At 33.1% G+C, this 21,367-nt stretch overlaps 2 protein-coding genes across 4 annotated transcripts; one reads left to right on the plus strand and one right to left on the minus strand.

Annotated features, from left to right (window-relative positions):
* Window positions 1-74: 74 nt before the first annotated feature.
* On the plus strand, window positions 75-9,459 carry LOC126742864 (tRNA (cytosine(34)-C(5))-methyltransferase). The gene is made up of 13 exons (XM_050449684.1): window positions 75-312; window positions 373-468; window positions 523-719; window positions 3,389-3,566; window positions 3,621-3,860; window positions 3,915-4,027; window positions 4,088-4,275; window positions 4,383-4,527; window positions 4,583-4,735; window positions 4,791-5,090; window positions 5,144-5,310; window positions 5,371-5,532; window positions 9,249-9,459. The coding sequence occupies exons 1-13, from the start codon at window positions 250-252 to the stop codon at window positions 9,344-9,346; spliced, it is 2,100 nt and encodes a 699-aa protein (XP_050305641.1). The 5' UTR covers window positions 75-249; the 3' UTR covers window positions 9,347-9,459.
* LOC126742863 (centrosomal protein of 104 kDa) lies at window positions 9,357-20,857 on the minus strand. Of its 3 annotated transcripts, none has more exons than XM_050449682.1 (13): window positions 20,730-20,857; window positions 20,223-20,387; window positions 19,382-19,596; window positions 19,105-19,321; window positions 17,594-17,805; window positions 15,697-15,983; window positions 15,290-15,637; window positions 15,097-15,234; window positions 14,829-14,960; window positions 13,996-14,209; window positions 13,632-13,942; window positions 13,326-13,573; window positions 9,357-10,220 (listed from the first exon to the last, which is right to left on the minus strand). In XM_050449682.1, the coding sequence occupies exons 1-13, from the start codon at window positions 20,767-20,769 to the stop codon at window positions 10,069-10,071; spliced, it is 2,679 nt and encodes an 892-aa protein (XP_050305639.1). In that variant the 5' UTR covers window positions 20,770-20,857; the 3' UTR covers window positions 9,357-10,068. The 3 variants fall into 3 exon arrangements, with proteins under 3 accessions (XP_050305639.1, XP_050305638.1, XP_050305640.1); XM_050449681.1 differs by having other exon boundaries at window positions 15,290-15,643; XM_050449683.1 differs by lacking the exon at window positions 14,829-14,960 and having other exon boundaries at window positions 15,290-15,643.
* Window positions 20,858-21,367: the final 510 nt, after the last annotated feature.

The following is a 21,367-nucleotide window of genomic DNA, read 5'->3' on the forward strand; positions in this document are numbered from 1 at the left end:
TATATTTCTCAATGTTATATTTTATTACAAAAATAATAATACAATTTTTGACATTGACATTTTACAACGTGGATTTGTAATGTTTCCTAACCTCGAGCATCTCACCTTAACCTCAAAGCCTACAAGTTTGTTTTTGTCAGTAAAATTGTATATTTTTGAAAATTTACCTCTTGTTTATTCTCCTATAATCTTATTTTTATTAGAAAAATAGATTTATATACCAAAGCACTAAAGACAAGCATTTGTGTAATGGGTAGACGTAAGCCGGGCTTCAGAAAAAACCATTACTTCAGCCATCAAAAGCGACATCAGGTACCCCATTGTACGTCATAATGTGAGCAAACCCAATAATCATTTATGTTTAATTTCCAGAAAGATGATCCAGCACAAAAAAATGATGAGAGAAAGCAACACATAACTTACAATGACATTGTAAGGGAAAACGAAAAATTTGTTGAATATTACAGGGTAAAGATGCACTTATCCAAAAAAAGATTTTTTTAACTCGCCATGCTTTTACAGACCCAAAATGTGTGCAAGCCAGAAGAGTTTGACCAGTTCATCCAGTATATGAAAACTGACTTGCCATCGACATTTAGAATCACTGGTTCTAAAGGGGTGGCAAAAAAAATGCTTGAATTGGTAGAAGGTGAACTTATTAAGGAGTGTGTTCAGCAAGAGGGAGATCACAAACCAGTCAATATGTTTCCATTACCTTGGTAAGTTAATAACAGATTATCACATTAATATAGGTCAAACTTGATCTTTAATTAATCTACAAAAAAAACTTGGTAAAATTATACTTAAAATTATGAGAAAAGACTTAAAATATATATTTTACCAGGAACAATATTCCATTGTTGAAAGAGCAAATTTGTAAGTTCAAAAATGTAATTTGTGTTCAAATTATATTCAAAAATGTTCATAAAATATGTAACATTTACAAAAAAAAAATTGACATTTATATATTTTAATTGTACCTGGAATTATATGAGTTTATATTACTCAAGTTCAATCAAGAATTTATATAGCTGTAAATAATTTACTCATTATTGTAAAATGACATGGGAACATTTCCTCACATGTTAGTGTCAAAACTAGACCATATTTTCCAATCATTTTAAGTACGGTTCTCAGAAAAGTTGGGTTGAGTTGGGTTTATAATTTCAGATTCCAGGTATAATTAAAATGTAAAAATTATTTATTTTGGAAAAAAAAAACACTTGAAAATTTGCTACTTTGCCATTGGAATATTGTTTCCAGTTAAATAACACACATTCTTAAGCCTTTCACCATAATTTTAGGTGCAATTTTTGGAATAGATGGTAAACTAGACCTTTGCCGAAAATTTGATAGAAGCTTTGTTTTTTATTTATTATTTTTTTAATATACTGAATTTAATTTGTCTTTAAGGCAATTTTATAAGGTTCAATTCTGGAAATTAGTCTATAGGGTATCTCATAATATGTAATGCTAAGCCAAAGTAGGTAATACAGGAAGTTAATTTTGATTAAGAACTTTTTACCAAAATATCCCCTTATTAATCCAACCAAGCAGCCAACTGTAAAATTAAAGTGGAAGTATGAATTTGTATTTAGAGAAATAGAGTTTATTTCTTTAAGACTTCTTAACACTGGCCTTTCTAACTCTCTTCATCCTAGCTATCTTGGGAAAATTAATAATTTTAGCACTTACAAGGTACAAAATTTGTACCTTGATTACAATTACTTACCATTCTTCAAAAAAGCTTATTACATATTTAAGTATTAGTATTTTAATTACCCACTATTGCCAAGGAAAGGATTTCATATATTCATTTAAAAATTAAACAAATCAGCCTTTAGTTGTCTTAACTAGAGGATGTCCATCAAAAACATAGATAAAATTGATTTAGTCAATATGCTTATTAATTTTAGGAAGTTAAAAAGAACAATTTCTTAAAAATCTATCTTGTACTCTTTCATTGTCATTAATATCATACCTATAACAGGGAGATCAAACAGGGCACACATACTCCAAACCAGATCTTACCAATGAACCAAGCAAGACTTTAAGTACAGAACATGAAAAATTGCCACCAAATCTAGATATAAAACCTAAACTTATATATACTTTGTATGGATTTTTCAACATGTCGTATAAATGATAATCCAAAATAATGCCAAGGTGAACTAAAGAGGACGGGGCAAGATTAAGAGAAAAAATTCTTCAGTTTTACAGACTGAAATCTCTCAAGCAAATAATTCTCTAGCCAAGAAATTATATTTAAGCCAAAATCCAACTGTGCATACTTCGCAAGCATAAATGCAAAATTTACTCTATGAAATGCTTTTGAGAAGACTATACACCGCATTAATCAAATACAATCATAAAAACCTTTTTCAAAGGCACCCAAGAGACATTTCTCATAAGAAGTGAGGTTGGTAACAGTAGAACGGCCCATTCCAAAAACTGAGTTTGGGTAGATTTGACTGTATACATACTCCTTGGTAATTAATTGGTGACATCGCCAGCCTTAAATATGGATATCATTATGACTTTTTCCAAAATGTAGGAAAAACACCTCTTTAATGACATATTAAACAAATTAAACACTGGTTTGGCTAGACATTAGCATAATATTATGCACTCATTAAGGAGCAATGCAGGTACACCAGATAATATAACAGAGTATGATAAATACTGGATAAGGAAGATATTTAGCAAACAATTAAATTCTTCTAAATTTTCCTAAATTCTTTTTGGAATTTTTTTTATGCATGACTTAGTTAATTCCCGAAATTTCAAGAAAGCTGCCATTGCAAAAGATTTTTATGGGTACATCAGAGTTAGAAACCAAATATAACATTTCATAGATCCCATGAATTGTAATGTTAATATCAAATGCAGTACTAATAAAAGACAACCAGTTAGGCAAAAAAAATATTCATAGATAAAAAATTAGGATTTTTGACATCAACAAAAGATTCTGAATATTTAAGATATCTTTATATGGCACAGTTTGCAAGTACTGGCAATAAATCATCATCCATAATACCAGATGAGGCATATTTTATATTTGAGAAGCACAAATACGAAAGGTGCCCTCATTAATAAATCAATAAATTGAAAAGTAAAGTAGGATTAAAATGAAAAATAAATAAATAATTAAAAATAGATGAAAATCAGATAAAATAAGATATAAACATATAATAAAAGACATCCTACATCTAAATAAAATCTAAAAGAAGTGATATCTTCTCTATATGATACTGAACTCTGCTTTTTTAAAATATTAACTCGCTATATTATAGCCACTCCACTTCAAGAATGGACTAGATAAAAAAAAATATATATTAACTACTTAGTATTTAAAATTCACTATTGTCAATCTTGTATATATACATAGGTATCCTGATAAGTTGGCATGGCAATTAGAACTAACAAGAAAGGACATCAGACGATTGGAAGCCTATTACAAGCTCCATAACTTCCTTATATCCGAAACTGAACATGGCACCATCTCTAGGCAAGAAACTGTTAGTATGATTCCACCATTGGCTTTAGATGTCCAACCGCATCATAAGGTAAATTTCTTTTTTGCAGAAAGAACATTCATTTTATATAATACCACTTATTAGATTCTTGACATGTGTGCAGCCCCCGGTTCAAAAACGGCACAGTTATTGGAACTATTACATAAAAACGACGATCCAATCCCCTCAGGTTATGTTATAGCAAATGACGTGGATAACAAACGATGCTACATGTTGGTACACCAAGCTAAAAGGCTGAACTCTCCATGTGTGGCTGTTATTAACCATGACAGTGCATGTTTGCCTAACATGCTTGAGACATTAGCTGATGGGTCAACTCAGCAAGTAATTAACTTTTCTACAATTAAATTCAATTTCTTTTATAATTTTTTTCCATAGATTCAATTTGACAGGATCCTTTGTGACGTACCATGTTCTGGAGATGGTACTTTAAGGAAAAACCCTGATATATGGATGAAATGGACACCTGCTAATGCCCTGAACCTTCATGGGTCAGTCAAATATTAGTTTACACATTTTGGATTTTCCGTTTACACATTTTTCTTTTGCAGAATTCAATATAGAATTCTAAGGAGAGCTGCAGAACTGCTCACTATTGGGGGAAGAATAGTTTATTCAACATGTTCAATAAATCCTGTGGAAAATGAGGCAGTAATTCACAGGATGTTGGTCGAGTCAAATGGAGCTTTGGAGCTGGTTAATGCATCAGAGTCTTTGCCAGGATTAAAATATACACCTGGTATGTAACTATTCTAATTTGTACTATTTCATAGACATGTTTTTAAGTGTATTGTTAAAAAAATTTATATTTACCTTCATATAAATAAAATAATATCATATGTATAGGTATGGAAGACTGGTTGGTCTCAAGTAGAAACTTAGAATTTTACAAAACGTTTGAAGAAGTTGATGAAAAATGGAAAACCACCATAAGGCCCCAAATGTTTCCTCCTAAAACTAAAGATAAGTCTAAATACCATTTAGATCGTTGGTAAGCTAGAAAATGAACTAGTTTTTATCATTTATAACTAATTTTGTTATTCCAGCATTAGAATTCTTCCTCATCAACAAAACACTGGAGCCTTCTTTGTGGCGGTGCTTCAGAAAGTGAGCGCTTTTACGGCCAGAGAAAAGAAAAATGAAACGGAAAATGTCGAAGAAGAAACCGACGTGGCTAAAAAGAGGGAATTCGATGAGAGGTAAATGTGATAAATGATAAAATGGGACGAGTCTTTTTAATCCTGTTTTTTATAGGTTGCCACAAAATCAAAGAAAACGCCGCCGCAAAGATGTCTACAGAGAAGATCCATATGTGTTTTTCAAAGAAGACGAAGAAGTTTGGACCGACATCAAAAGTTTTTATAACATTTCTGATAAGTTTGACCCTCAATGTCTACTTACCAGATGTAATGAAGGGAAGAAGAAGAATATTTATTTAACATCAGCCGCGATCAGGGATTTGGTCATTACTAACCAGGATAATATCAAATTTATTAATACTGGAGTTAAAGCGTTTGTTAGGTGTGATAATAAGAATATGAAGTGTGCCTTTAGGTAAATTAAACCTGATCGTTTCTATACATTTATTAATATATTTTTTATTTTAGAATTGCTAATGATGGTCTAGAAAGCATATATCCTTACATAGGAGATTGTAGGAAAGTGACTATTCCAAAAGAGGATTTGATAGTATTGCTTACAAATAATGACCCACAAAATTCACCCCAGATTGTTAGCTTATCTAAAACTATTCAGGACCAAGTAGAAAATTTGAGTAAGTTTAGCGGTCACAAAAAGTCTGTTTCTCGGTTTTCATTACTTATTTATTTTTTAGGTCCAGGAAGTTGTATACTGGTATACACAGAAAAATTGAAAGATGAAGAAATGCAGATCCACATAAGTGGTTGGAGGGGAACCACCTCGCTGAGGTGTTATACCACTCAACATAGTACTGTGCATTTATTGAGGTTGCTTGGGGGCGATATATCAAAATATGGTAAGAGTTTGGATATTTTTTGTATAACGGATTTAAAAATCAGCTTTGTTACTCAACTGAATTACTTTTATTTAGCTGTTTTCCTTGAAAAGAGAGTTGTTTAATAGTATTTCTTGGTCAAAGAATTTGACCTATCAGAGTTGAGCCGTAGTTATTAACTGCTTTTAAGAAAGTAGTTGTACTCTAATTACTTTTGTTCTATTAGTAATTATACTTAATTGTTTTACTTCTTTATAATAATTAGCATATACAGGGTTTTCAAAGTTAAGTCGGCAATATTGTTAACTTCGTTATTATTAGAGCTACAAAGTAACCGAAGTTAGCAATACTGCCGATTTAACTTTGAAAGCCCTGTGTAATCATATACCTACAGAAAATACCCATTTACTGGAAAAAGAAAATTAATAATGGACATAAATTACTTGCAGTACAAAATAAGCAAACTAATAATGAAAAAATATAATTGACTTTATTCTTCAGTATCTATCTGTTGCCCTCTAAACGTTAATTATTTAAAGTTAGTTGAATAAAATAGTTTCCGCATAAGGTGAGAAGTGGCAACCAACTACAACAGTTAAATTATATTATATAGTTGTATAATATATTATTGTTGTTGTTAAAGTTGCTCTACATTCTATAAATAGTATCTAGCTTACTATTTTTGTATTTTGTGTGAGCAATATTTTTTTTAACAACGTCCTGTAATTTTCTTCTAAACCAAGTGGAAAAATTGGAAAAATGATTTAATATGTTAATTGAAACTAATTGAATGAGTATTGTAAAAAATATCAATGCATTTATTCATATCTTGCTGATCAAAAGCAATATCCCAATTCATGCTAGCAAGATAAATATGAATAGCAACAAAATCACAGTTTACATAGTCAAAATAATAAAGATCATACTTTTTTCAACTTGGCACTGGTCTTTTTCCGGACTAGCAACATGGCTCCTGCCGGTCTTCTGAATATTTATTTTCCGAGATTTAGGCGCCTATCTTTTGTTTATGTGGCCGCATCAGAGTGCTTTGGTTTGTAAGGCTCGGAGCATGGGAATCGACTGTCGGGACGTGAAAAGGTGGGTTATATTTATGGGTTTGGATCGCTCTGGAATTGGTGGCTCGCCCAAGCGGGGGCCACGCCCCCCCACCCCAAAGCGAAAGCTGATGATTGTTTACTTTGCACTTAGTAGCGGAGAGAGCACAGCATTTTAAACGATGTCGTTTGGGTTTTTACCGTCAAATGGCATTTTGAATGAGGTCGATTTTGCGATGTCGAAGAACAGACAATTTGCGCTTGGTTTGGGTCCCCTTTTGGGTTACATTTAAGAGAAAACGCCTCTCCATGGTCGGTTTTTTCGCCATTTAAGTAGGAATTTTTTTAATTCTTCGTTCTCGAGGGACCTTATGCGTTCTTTAAATTTAATATGTTTCATTTTTATAAACTCCTCTATGGTCTCAATGCGACAATCCTCTCTTATGTCTAATGACTTGTTTATAAACAAGAAGTTTATTCTCGATCGACATCTTGCTCTTTCGACCCAGAAATGAGTAAAGTTTCTGTACCAAGCCATTGCATTGATTAAGCTGCCTTTTAATGTGGAAACTAAAATTATTTTTATTATCAAAAAAGACCCCTAGGTAGCGAAACTCGCTCTTCCAGGGAACCTCTGTGCCCAATACCACCAAATTTGGAATGTCGCGATCTTGTTTTTTTGTATTTAGAATTGCTTCCGTCTTGTCTTCGTTGATCTTTGTCTTCCATGTTTTTGCCCATAGGCAAAGTTTGTCTATGTGGCTTTGTATATAAGCATTTAACTGGTCCAAGTATTTGCAACTGGCGAAAACGCAGGTGTCATCAGCGAATAATGCTAGTTGTGAGTAGTGATCGTTTTTCGGTATGTCTGCCTGGTAAATGTTAAAAAGTATTGGAGAGGGAGGGGAGCCCTGGGGCACTCCCGCTCTCACTTCTCTATATGGTAGAGTTTTATCTCCAATTTTGGAGGTAAAAGCTCTTCCTTTTAAAAAATTTTGAATTAGTTTTACCATGCCGGCCTTACCATACCGAATTTTATCATTTTATGTATCAATCCGCCATGCCACACCCGATCGAAAGCTTTCTCGATGTCGAGTGTGATCATGGCGGTCGAATATCTTGCATTAAATGAGTCTACAAGGCTTTGTTGAATTCTCGCCAGCTGCATCTCTGTTGAGTGACCCTGCACAAAGCCATGTTGTTCTTTGGGGATTATTTTTAATTCTTCCGTTTCCTCTCTCAGCCTGTTAAGTACCGCTTTTTCAAAAATTTTCCCAATTATTGGTAACAGGCTGATGGGTCGATAACTCTCCGGTTTTGCTAAGTTTTTCCCCTGTTTTGGTATCATTGTCACTATTGCCCTTTTCCAAGCTTCAGGAAAATGGCACAGGTTAAGACATTGGTTATATATTATTAATAAATCCATTAGTGTGTTGTCAGGTAGCTTTTTTAGCATCTTATTATTTATATTGTCGTAACCTGGTGCTTTTCTGTTTAGCTGTAATGCTATAAGGTCTTTTATTTCGTGAAGTTTAATTTTTTTAGGGCTTCTTATATTCTGTGGTAGTGTTTGTTCTATTATTTTATATGTATTTTTAATTTCTTCTTCTAGTGCTGGATTTTCAGGTCCTTCATTCATGTTAAATTGTTTTTCTAGTGATTTGTTGAATGCCTTGACTTTTTCTAAGTCCGAGTACACTAGGCTTCCATCTTCTATTTGTATGGGCGGAAAATTTGTTTTTGTTTCCCCTCTCAGTATCTTTGAAACCCTCCAAAAATTTTTGTGGTTTTCGTCATTGTTATTTAATTCTTCTAAAAAGTTGTTCCATTTTTCGTTTCTGAAGTCATACACTTCATTTTTTATTGTTTTGGTTAGACTGTTTGCGATTTTTTTTGTTTCTGGGTCTTTGTATAACCTTGCCTGTTTATTTAGTCTATTTCTTATTTTAATCAAGTTTTTGATTCTCATTGGGAAAACCAGGGGGTGTGAATTTGATATAGGGATTTTGGTTGTTGCTTTTTCGTATGCTGATTTTATTATATTTGTTAAATTGACAACTAAATTAAATTGTTTTGTCAACAAAAAATTAAATTGTCAACAAAAAGATCATACTTAAGATCTAAATCACAATTAATAGGAATATTTATTTCATAATTAGGATGGTGGTTTGAGGCAGCATTAATAAGGGTTAGTACGATAAGTTTTAAATTATAGAAAAACGCCTACGTCTTTGTTGCTTTTGGGGCACAGATGATGTAAAGATTGACTGTATTATATTTTTTAAATCTTAGCAAGTCAATGTACACCTCAGTGGAATTTAAGACGGGAATTCAATTAGTTTGCAACAGTAGGTAAATGAGTAGTTAAATTCTAGATTGCTAACTACCACTAATTAATACCATACTATTTTTCAATAAGGGATTTAGCAGTCAAATTACTTTTTTTAAGTAATCGGCTCAACTCTGCTCTGTACAACAATTCTTTTTTGCATTCATCCGACTTTCCCTTAAAAACTTAACTCCGATAAGCATCAACGCTCTATTTTACTTGTATAAGCGCCTTTTGACTGTCACTAATAGTTTCAGCGATATTTATCCGCTTATTACGAAAGGCATTTGATATTGTTGTTACAATTTTTCTCAATTGATCTTACAAAACTTATTTATAAATTCCTTATTTAGATGTCAGCAAATTTAAGAAATCTGACGAAAAACCAGAGGAGGAATGTCCCGAAGCCACTAATGAAAACGGTACAGCTCTCACCGACGAATTAAAATAATAAAACGCCATTAAGTTTGGTATTATTTTTATTTTAGTTAAGTCAAAAACAGAATTTTATTAAAATGTACAACACGTGAGAAAATACAATAAACAAATTGCTGAAAATGTAAAGAGTTACTTATTGTTGACACCTTACGACATTTAAAATATGTCTCGATATTTTTAATATGACATAAGTGAAACTTATTAATAAAATTAGTACGTAACTCGCACAGGAAATATCCATTGCACTATCCCCTCCTTTTCATTATTCACAGCCATGTTTTGACTATTATTTCATAAAACACAGTAAATAAACATAATTTAATGAACAGTTATGAAATACTACTTACACTAAAAGCTTTTTAAATCCGTTTCACGTCTAAAAAACTATCCACTATTTTTAAGACATTATAAACAACGTACTGACATTTCCAAAAATGCTTCCAATAGAGGACGGAAATACTTATTGATTCAGTAATAAGCAAACTGATTTTTCATTAAAGTGTATTCTACAGCACCAATTTTGTTCACAAAAAAAGTGAGTGCTTAAGTGCATTTTGATAATATCATAAAATTTCGAAATTTAATACGTTAGATGAGATAAAACAAGTTCTTATGTGATTACTCTTCATATTTTCGTCCGCAACTACAAATATTCAGCACAGAAATTTAAAAGAACAACATTTAATTGATAAAATGTGATTGTTGGTAAATGCTGATAACGCTTTATAAAATTGTTTAGACCTGTATTTTTACTTGCTTTACATTTTTTACCCTAGTATTTTTTTGACACAGATTGCTTGTCCCCATAAAGTGATTTTTCCAGCATAGCTCGGTGCTCTCCAGGTTTTTGTGGCATAGGGGACATCTTGTATATCCTTCGGGGACATCTAAAATTTTAATGGCTGACATAAATTGTCTTATAATTTAAAAGGGGATTGCAGTAAGTTATATTAGTATTGAAATTAGATTCTTAAATTTGTCCTTAATATTATTTATATATGTATATATAAAGGTATTCCAATAAGAGGTTTCGAATGTTTTTATTTAGTACTATTCTTAGCTCAAACTTTGTTTATGTTATTTTGTTTTTATTTCATTGGGGAATTCAGTACAATTTTAGCAATGGAGGGCTCTACAGTCGAACAACGTGTCTACATTATTAAGAAATATTTTCAAAATGGGTGTTCGGTGCGAGCCACATATCAGCAAATTCGTGATTGCGTTGGTGTACACAAACTTTCATCAGAAGTAACCATTGGCAAACTAGTGCATAAATTCGAAACTGCCGGATATGTGCAAGATATCAAAACAAAAGTACGGGAACGTCAGGGTCGTTCGGTTAAGAATATTCAAGCTATTCGTGAAAGTGTGAGTTCGTCCGTACTTTTTGCAATTGGATCCTAAAAACAAAAACACAGAGAAGTTTTTTTGTTTATTTACATAACCGTAAATAAACAAAATTGTCACATCTGGGGCAATGAAAATCTTGGGCACAAACACAAAAAGCCAAGGCATGCTTAACGTGTCAGTTTGTTGCGGTTTTTGAGTTGGTTGTATCAATGGACCATGGTTTTTTGAGTAAACGGAGAGGGATACCGACCAATTAGTGGTTTTTTATGGAATGAGATAATGGACATGAATTTAGAGAACATGTGGTTCCAACAAGTTGATGCGACGTGTCATACAGCACGAGACACATTGAACTTATTGCATACACGGTTGGGAGGAAGGATTATCTCAAGGAATGGGGACGTAAATTAGACGCCACTGGATTATTTTTTGTGGGACTATATAAGAAGCAAAGCGTACGAAATAATCCCCAGCCACTCAACCTTTCAAAGAAGAAATTAGACGAATAATTCGTGATATAACTCCAGAAATGTGTTTAGAAATAATGGAAAATTTCAAAAAAAGAATTGTGCCGAAGAAGTCCCGGTGGGTGACCGTTTGGCAGATATATATCCACGTAAAATTGTGCACTAAATTACTGATACTGCCCTTAATAACTTGCAAGTATGTTATAAAAAAATTATTTTATTCGTTACCAGCATCCGAAACCTCTTATTGGAACACCCTTTACAAAAAAAAAACTATAATAATATCAAATTGTTGCAAAATCGTCTTAAATTATAAAAATGATTGGTCAGTTATTCGTTCTCCAAAAATAGATCTTTAATGGACATCTTGAAAGTTGCGTCAATGATCTGTTTCTGTTTTTTTCTTGAAGCACTGAATCATTTTCCGGAAAAGTATGTCACCCGAACTTTTAAATTACTCCGGGGGTCAATAGAAATAGGCGCTTGAACCCAACCATGAATAAATCTTATTACTGAATATTACTCGTTGTTTGGGAGGGATAATATTCGGTGAAATAATTTCGAGAAGCAAGTATTCAGAAAAATGATTGCCGGGAAAAGTAGTTGTTCGGGAAAAACAACATTTGGGAAAATGGTTACAGAATAATAGTATTTGGAAAACTGCTCATTCGGGATAAAATTACAAATCCGAAAAACGGGTGGGAACCATTAAAACATTCTTAAGACAGAGCATAAAAAATCTTTACTGCATCTAGAAATAAAGCCCAAATTTCTATATGCATTCTAAACTTGCGTTTTAATGCGAAGCACAAATGAAAGTCTCTTGTTAAAAAATATTCTTTTTTTATGATATTTTGCTACCATTGCTTTCTTTAACCCAGTGTATATGAACCAATACTATAGTCAAATAAAATGGGATTGTGAGACGTAGAAAATCATTAAACAGCATTTAAAGTAAAACCTTTAGGTTATACGTGCATCACTCACTTGCAAAACCAGCCTTTAATAATGTACCGTGGGACCTTGGACTCCATGAAGAGAAACAATTTCAGGTCATCAGCAAGCAATAAAAATTTACAAAAATTGATATATCAATAATCAATAGTGTAAAGAGTAATTGGTCTTGATGAGATCCTTGTCAGACAATAGACGACGCAGATAAACTACTGGATAAAAAAATTGTTACACATTAACATCTATCAAGTAAATATTTCTGTAACAAACAAATAATGTTACTGAAACCAATAGGTTGAAGTTCAGACAGGGGCACCATGTAATATTACTTGAAAATTCTATAAATGTTCGGCAATATTGAATGATCTATATCAGCAGTTTCACCTCAATCTTATGAGGCCAATATGGTGGTTAAGTTGTTTTTTCGATTGCCTAAGCCATTGGCATCAAAATGACTTGAGATTTTTTTAATATACAGGCTGTTTCACTAAGCCTGGATAGCGGCTGTATCTCGGGAACTATTAATCTGACACATTATTGGAATGTTTTTTGACATGCAAAATGCTGGAAATTAACAACCGAAGAAAATCAGTAGTAATGTTTTTTTGGTCCTAATAACCAGTGGTCGCCCGAGCACATGAATATAAATATGGCAAACGTAAACATTCTAGTTGTGCAAGAGTATAAAAATCTTGGAGTGATGTTTGATACAAAATTAAGATTAATAGGTCAATTGTCCAAAGTCACCCAAAGAGTATATTTTCCGCTGGGAAATTTGTGTAAAAGCAAACATCTTCTAAATTTTCAGGTAAGAAAATATTGATAAGACCCTCTTGTTCCCTCATATTATGATTTCGTGTATGGCCCTGTGTTTAGATGTAGAATCTTAAAATTTCTTGCAAAAAATACAAAATTGTTGCATTTGTTTTATTTGTAATCTTATGTTGAAAGATCATGTAAATCATAAGCTCAAAGAATTAAACTGGCTTAATATTAAGGACAGGGAAAAGCTTCATTTTTGGCTGCTTTATTCGCAGATTGTTACAAACTGGGAAACCCGAGTTCATATTTAGTATTTGGCTGAAGCTGTTTTTTTTTAAATATTTCATCAAGGCTCATCTATCACTTGTGATTACCACATTCCATCCTTCGGCTTAGTTAGATAGATTTTTAATTAGATAGATACAAATATCTTTTTGCAGTAATTTAAACTAATCTTACCATTGCATTCTAGCAAATGACTCTGGTTATCCTCCTTCCTAACGGCTTCAGTACATTGAGAGCACTGCATAAACAAATCGTTCTTCTCACATTCCATCAGTAAATGCTCTGTTAATGTTGCCACCTCTACCACTTGACTACAATGCTTACACCTGACTAGCATGGGACAGTAGCGCCAATAGTGCGAGTTCATCGAGTTACACATCAAAAGAATCACCTTTTCCGATTGATTGCAAAATATACAATGCCTGAAATCAATCATTAATTTTTGATTATCAACTAACTGAAAATGTTGGTACTTTTTACCGTTCAGAATCTGTTTTTTGTGAATTATTGCTCGGACTAGAAACACCACTAGCTGATCTGGAACCAGTATCGTGCCTCTTATCCCCATTGGTCGGTCCAATGTTACTACCACTTTGACTCTTCGAAATCGAGAAGTTCTGCTTACCGTTGTCATTGTTCGAAAAATTATTGGCAATATGTTCAATATTCCCCGTGCTGATACACTTGCTGATCTCGTTTTTTGGTTCCTTAGGCTCGGGACTAAAGCATTCACCGTTCACCGCCGGGTATTGTTGAATAACGCGGTTTCTCTCCAAAAGCTCCCGTTTACGCTAAAAACATTTTGTTCACGTTAAAGTTTCTTGATTATAATTTAAAGCAACACCTGCATATCTATAGTATCAAATTCATGAAATAACTGTCGATAGAGTAAGTTTCTTCTTGTGATGTCATCGTCTGGAGGCAGCTGTTTTCTTACCATACGCGGATTTACTTTGTACACAAGAACCAAAATTCTTTCTGAGACTTTTCGAACTGCTTCTGCTGGATGATGTAGGCCACTTGCCCCGAATTCAGAGAGGGTCCTGCACGTTAGACCACTACGGAACGTATAAACAAGAAACATTCATTTAACAACTTATAAGTAAATTATATTTTTTGTAAGCGTTCCAAAATATTCAATCTTCAGGGTCTTATAAAGTTTACCTTTTTAATGCAGTGTGTAAAGTAAGGTAAAGATTTATTTCACATTTACTTTACAATTTGTTAAGGGACATAAAACCCACTTTATTTTTATTGTGGACGCACAAATTATAAACGGTAGCGATTATATCCAACATTCACGCGCTGATCTATTTTACTTGGTTTATTGTATTAATAAAAATACGATTAAAAAAAAGAAGGAATAGCAACATAATACAATTTTTGGTCTACAAATTTGCTTGCCAGTTGTCCCTGGCGAAGTTGTTACGGTATCCGATTTGCACGCAAAAAGTCCTAATTTCAAATCCGCTTAATTTTTTTTTCCTGTATTTGTTTTTATCTTGTTTTATTTTTCTACAATTAAACATATAAATAAACAAATGTTTTGCAATTCATGGGAGCTGTCAAAATGTCAATTCATAAAAAAAGCATAATTTTACACACCTATTACATAAATAACTATTGATTCACGTTGTCTAGAACTAAGAATGCCTAAGGCTCTTTAGCCTAATTTACCTTTGCTTATCAGTTGATATTCCGTGGTTCAGAATAAGTTGTTCAACCATTTCAGCCCTACTGAGCGCTAATCTAGGATGAGTACTGCTACTAACTTGCCTACTCAAATGCACTGGTATTATATGAAGATCTCTAGAAAAATTGAGGTGAAATAATGATTTTCTTTAGAATGAATTAGTGGTTAAGAAGCTTCTAAGTTACTAAGAAACTTGTAAACATATTTTAAATAAAATCGCTTACAATCATGCCAGAACTAGTCTGAAAATACCTGACGGCTTTGACATCGGCCATAGTGAGTATAGTGTGGACTGCCATATGGTGAATTCGGGCACTGGTATCTCCAGATTTGGTGAGTAATTCTGGTAAAAGCTTGTCCACACTTCTAGACACCTCTGCTGGAAGAACTCTAAAATAGATACAAATAACAAAAAAGTAATTTATTATTTTTAAAGCTTTTTTACCTTCCAGGTACAAATTGAACGAAAAACAACCTGATAACCTCATTAGCTAAATTATATACAGTGAAAACTTTATCCCTTAAGGCTCGATGTAGCAAGAATACTGCCGCCCTGGCAGTTTTATTAGCAGTATGCATTTTAGTATTATCGTATGATATAAGTTCCTCTTTTAATTTGTTAAGCCCTTCTTCTTTATCCAAATAATGTTTAGAATAGAACTTCTCCACAATATCACAGCCAAAAACAAGTATTGGTAGGCTGGCTTGTTTCTTTTCTCTTTCAGTTAGCTTTGACGATGTTTTATGTTCCGGATCTACTTGGCATTCGCGTAGAAACTCGTTGGTTTGAGAGCTAAAACTCCGTTTATACGATAAAACATAAATTTTAACTAGAATCAATTTCAAACTTACTGTCTTAAAGCTGGTAAAGGCTTTTCCTCATACATCTCATACGTGGACTTGGCGATGGCTCCAGCCGATTTGTTTCTTCTTCTAAGCGACCCTCTACTCATGATAGGGCTTCCTGTGCAAGGGGATCCGGTTTTAGGGCTCGGGTGCCGTAATGGGGACGCTGAGTTTAGTTGATGTTGATTCGGTGAACTGGATCTTCTGTCAAACCTCACCATGGTCGGAGAGAGTAAGTTTTTGTTTTCTGCTGCTGAGGATGTGTCGACGGATTCATCGTTTTTTGGACAAATCTGAGGATAAAGGATAAGTAAGTTATTTATATTATTGTATGATTTTTTCTCATCTTGAAATGTATAGACTATGCTAGGATGTCTAAAGTTGAGGTGGTCGCTGCTGTTAATAATTTTTATCTCAACTGAAAATGCTCTGCCAAATTAGAATAGACAGCTACGAACTAAATGGTCTATGAAATGTCTCTTTTGATTGATTTTATCTACACTGACCTCTCCAAGGCCTTTGACCTACTATTAAGAACGCCTTACAATCTAAGTTTATCTGTAGAGTCTGTCCTGGATCACGTTTTCCGAAAGATATCTGTGAAACTACTAAATCATTTGTTTTGGAATTTGAAAGTATATAACAATTTAAATCACGAAGGTTAGATAGCTTGGAACCTTATTGATGAACAACATATTAATTCTTTGGAGAAGATTCATATTTTTTTAGATAGAACCGCTTTGTTTTTAATGTTGGCAAATCAAATATACTAAGTTTTAAATGCGATATAAAAACTATTAAATTTGGAGATAATCCTCTTGACAATAAAACTGTAGCAAAATTTTTAGGAGTTCACGTTCACAGCCAACTGCGTTTTGAAGACCATATTTTTAAATTAAGCAAAAAACTTTCTTCAATATGCTTTACAGTTAGGTGTGTTAGGTTGGAGTTGGGAGTTGAAATGGCTAGGACAATCGATTTTTCTCTTTTTGAATCCCATCTCTAGCTAATATTATTTAAAAATACCTTTGATACTTCAAAAAAAAGCAGTTCGTTTCATGGCAAATGTTCACCAGAGAGTGTCGTGTAGACCGCATTTTGAAACTCTCCGAATTTTGACTTTCGCTTTGGTATATATACTTGAGACAGCTAGTCTTGTCTATACGCACTGCAATCAGAAAATAAATAATAACAGAGCCAACCTTCCAACCAGACAAGAATCTACTGTTCTCTTACCGATTCCGGAACATACTCTTACTCACAAATCTTTTATATATGAGGGAAGGAAAATATTTAATCATCCTCCTAAGAATATTTGACGTGCTGTCTCTGTCAGACAGTTTAGAGGAAAATTAAAAACTCTTTCATTGGAGGAGTCTTTATATACCTTGGGAGAGTTTTTTGACAGAAGATTTTAAATATATATATTATATAACCACCTAATTGAGAACCTAGCAATTGTATTTTAAGCATATGTTTACACTTGTACTCTACCAAATTTTAATCGGTGGACTGTCTTTTAAATGTTTTGTATCTAATTGTACTTATCCGACTTCTACATGTTTTTAATTTTAATGTGTTAATTTAGTTTAGTTTGGGGTATAGTTACAAATAGTTAGATTGTTACGATTTAATCATTAGCCTGCTTTTGTTGATAGAAAACTTTGTATTTCTTAACAATAAAGTATATTCTTATCTTGTCTAGATATTCAGCTTTTAAATTGGGGATTCCATCTGCAAATTTCAATTTTGGATCGAATAGATCTAAAAACTCTATGAATTATTCTGGAGAGATCAAGTATGAAATAAAAATATTTGTGGATATTCATATAGGGGATCTCACAACTAGTTTTATATTTTTACAAGTTGAGCCTAGCAAAGTTGCTTGATAATTTCTACTAACCCCATTAACTTCTAACAGGTCCTCAATTCCTAACTCCTCAAAAACCTCAGCCCTAAATTGTTCCAATTGTGCCTTTTTGCTGCTGGCCTTCTCGTAATCTTCCTTCTCTATGGCATGTTTCTTTTCCAATTCGTATTTGCCCAGTTTTTCTCCTGCCGTCTTCAGTCTCAACATAGCATGTTTCAATTTTCTTGCGTACTCGAATCGTTCGCCTGTAAAACATTAAAAAATATATTTTCTTCACCCGGTGTTTAATTCGAGATATTTTAGCCACAAAACAAAGTTTCCAAAGTAAGAGTAATTAGACTCGAGTGGCATGAAAATGTTGAGTTTTGTTTTCATATATGGCATGTTTGATAGGAATAATTCGAGATATTGGTCTACATTTAATGAGAGAGAGGCTCTCTACGACAGGTTTGGGAGTTTTAGAATAAGGTTGCCAGCAAGATCACCTGACCTAACGATTAAGTAATATTCTTTATATTGGAGGAAGATAAGGGAATCGCTGTCACGAAGTCAAATGGCTTTAAACAGCTAAAAGGGTGTGTTCTAAGCTTTGAATAGCGCTTGTAAGTTTTAACAGTTGTCCTATCTTAAGATAAGACTTCAATATAGTGGAGATGCATAGTTCATCAGTTTACTGTACCTATACATGGTGTTACCTTATACAGGGTGTTCGTTTGAAAACTTCCCACCACGGATTTATCGAAAACTACTATTTAAAAACAAAAACGCCGAAATACGTCAAAAGGTTTGTCAAGGGGAACAACTTTCTAACCTAAAATTACTTCACCCCCTTTCACCCTCTGCCTCCCAGGGTCATCACCTTAAAAATTTTAAATGGTAAGGGATATCGAGTATTAGCTTGTTTAAAAGGTCTTTCAAAGTCTTTTATTTTGACGTTTGATTTTTTTAAATCGGTCGATTCGTTTTCGAGAAAATTAGAAAAATCGTTGTTTATCTTAATTTGTATAGATAAAAACCAAAGACATGAAAATATCAGTTTTTATTTCAATAAGTGTTCAAAATGTTACCCGTTTTTGGCCAAACAATGATATAGGCGATGTTCAAATTGCTGACGCACATTTTCAAAAACATGTTGTGGGATATCATGGCAGCTGTCGATGATGCGTTGACGAAGTTCATCCAAACTTTTAGGTTGGGGAGTAAACACAATAGATTTCAAATGACCCCATAGAAAAAAGTCTAACGGCGTTATATCAGGAGATCTAGTAGGCCATTCTATAGGCCCCCTTCGCCCTATCCATTTATCTGGAAACTCGTCGTCTGAAATATGTTTCCAGCAAGACGGCGCTCCTCCTCACTATGTTACTCCCGTTCGGCAATGCCTAGACAAACCTTTTGACCTATTTCGGCGTTTTTGTTTTTAAACAGTAGTTTTCGATAAATCCGTGGTGGGAAGTTTTCAAATGAACACCCTGTATGACACTTTGTGTATGTTACATTTCATTTTGACTCTTTCCTAACTTAAATTTTATTAATTGACTTACTTATGACAGCCAAATATTTTTTAATCTCCATATCCCTGATAATTTTTTGGATATCTGGAGCAACATACATCTCAAAAGCTAAATCGTCATAAGGAGAGATGTATTCAGGGTTGTTGATTATGTCGTTTAGTTTTGATAGTTGACCGTCTGTTACGCTGGGTGGATCTGGTTCTGCTTGCAGATTTGACCCAATGATGTTTATTGCTATTATGCTGACCTATAAAAAAAGTAGAATTTGTTTAAAAGAAGGTTTTAATTGTTTTTTTTTAGTTTTTACCTGGTTATATGCATTTAAATTGTTTTTGTGGTTTTCGCAGAGGTTTAGCTTGATCATGCTTGCTTCAGTTTTAGGGACATTGGCATATTTTAGCTCCCTACTTTTAAACTCGGTACTTTCATTGTTGCTAAGCGTTACGTATCCTATATATTCCCATTTTATGGTTTTTGGGTCGGTTGACAGATGGTTACTTGAGTAAAATTCCATTTTGGAAGCTATAGAAGAAAAATGGTTGTTACTTATGGGATTTTTGATTACTTTTAATTGTTACACTACTTTTTATCCGAAGAAAGTTGTTGAAAGTTGCCGGCTAAAAGTCCCTTTCTTATTTTCTATTAACCTTAAATTCGTTATTTTTCTAGTAGTTCGAAATGGCGGATGGACGCCATTTTGAAAAAAAATAGCAATGCGTTTTGTAAAAAGCAGCTCCTTTCTATCTAACCAAGCTGTTATTTGGAAAAATCTTTTAATTTGTCATTTTTACATAAAGATCACATTTCGCCCTAATTAAAACTAATAAAAATCCTATTGGAGTGAGTTTGTTCAAGATTCGAAAAACCGACGTTTCCTGAAATAGAATTGCTCCTTCAGGGCTGTTAAGCCAGTTAAGTACCATATGTGTAATGAAATGGTATGTTCTGAGTATGTTCACTTTGGTAAAAAATTGGGTTCGTAAAAAGGACATTAAAGGCAATTTGTACGCGCCTGTAGTTTTTGTAATTTGTATTCATTTTCCATTCAGATGTATAAAAATTGGTAAACAATAGCACATCACAAGGATTTCCTTGAAGATGACTAACTATATTATTAATAAATCTTTCTCAATCAACGCGATACTTACGTATCATAAACTGATGGGCTAAAATTTGAATTTTTTCCAGTACACATTTTCTTTCTAGCTGCAGGATAATTTCTTGCGGATATTCGCAATTTTTTCCGCTTTGCCATCCTTTTACTGTAGGGCCGTGGCTGTTTAGTTCGATTAAACGGTATTTTGGATCTTCACCTACAAGACAGAAATAAAATACAAAAACATATAATAACTTTAAAAAACTAACGTATTGTTGCACCTAATAGTAAATAAAGGGATAATATTAATACAGCAAATCGAAAATCAATTGTTGTTAATCAACAACACCAATTTGTCTAAATTTTTAATGAGCCTTAATAGTTTATTGATTGGGGAATAAATTAGTCATCCTATTGTAACAAACAATAAAAAATACCATTTAACTATTAAAAAAAAGAGTAGGTACATCTCTAACACACAGCCCTATCCCCTGACCAAAACATTTTAACATAAAGATCCAATCTGCACTTCCCACAAAATAAACATTTTTATACTTACTGGTTGCACTAACAGCATTAAAACAAATTTTTCTAGGCATTTAAATCAACTGAAAATATTTAATGTAAGTCACATGGCACTTTGATTAAAATACTAAGGGTGTTGAGTTTCTTCTTATCGATCGTTTTCTGTGTTGAATCGATGAAAACTTGCGCCCTGGAATAAGGGAGGAATGGCGACAAATGTACGAGGGAGTGAATAATTGAGGGTGTTATACGAGGCGAACATGATATAGAATCTTAGAATAAATAGTAATTTTATAATATTCTGCGAGTCGATTTTTATAAGTTGTTCAGTATTTTTAACCATAAAAGAAAATTGTCACATCTCACAATGTAATAGATTTAATTTTTTTGGAAAATATCCCAATTTTATTTGACTAACTTATTGTGATTATGTTACTAGTATTAGTGGATTCAAAATGTTGGAAAATAAATCCTAGAGCAAATGGTTTATAGATAATTTTATGGGTGATACTAAATTCGAGTCTTCCAACAAAATTTCTCTTAAATCCTTGGGATGATTTGTAGAGGATTTGTATGATTTCGATTCTATCAAAAATTTGCTTGAAAGCTTGATCGAGGGTAAATGAAACTCGAATCGAGTATATTTAAATAATATTTTATTAAACAAAAAAT

This window comes from Anthonomus grandis, chromosome 12 (assembly GCF_022605725.1).
Source record: "Anthonomus grandis grandis chromosome 12, icAntGran1.3, whole genome shotgun sequence".
Lineage (NCBI taxonomy): Eukaryota > Metazoa > Arthropoda > Insecta > Coleoptera > Curculionidae > Anthonomus > Anthonomus grandis.

Bases quoted from the DNA above. Each gene is read 5' to 3' on its own strand.
- LOC126742864 (XM_050449684.1), top strand. From the start codon at position 250: ATGGGTAGACGTAAGCCGGGCTTCAGAAAAAACCATTACTTCAGCCAT. The intron at 4,276-4,382 runs GTATGTAACTAT...TCATATGTATAG, and splicing joins AGGATTAAAATATACACCTG to GTATGGAAGACTGGTTGGTC. The intron at 5,311-5,370 runs GTAAGTTTAGCG...TTTATTTTTTAG, and splicing joins GGACCAAGTAGAAAATTTGA to GTCCAGGAAGTTGTATACTG.
- LOC126742863 (XM_050449681.1), bottom strand. From the start codon at position 20,769: ATGCCTAGAAAAATTTGTTTTAATGCTGTTAGTGCAACCA. The intron at 15,235-15,289 runs GTAAAAAAGCTT...TATCTATTTTAG, and splicing joins GTTCAATTTGTACCTGGAAG to AGTTCTTCCAGCAGAGGTGT. The intron at 13,943-13,995 runs GTGTTGCTTTAA...AAATGTTTTTAG, and splicing joins TTGATACTATAGATATGCAG to CGTAAACGGGAGCTTTTGGA.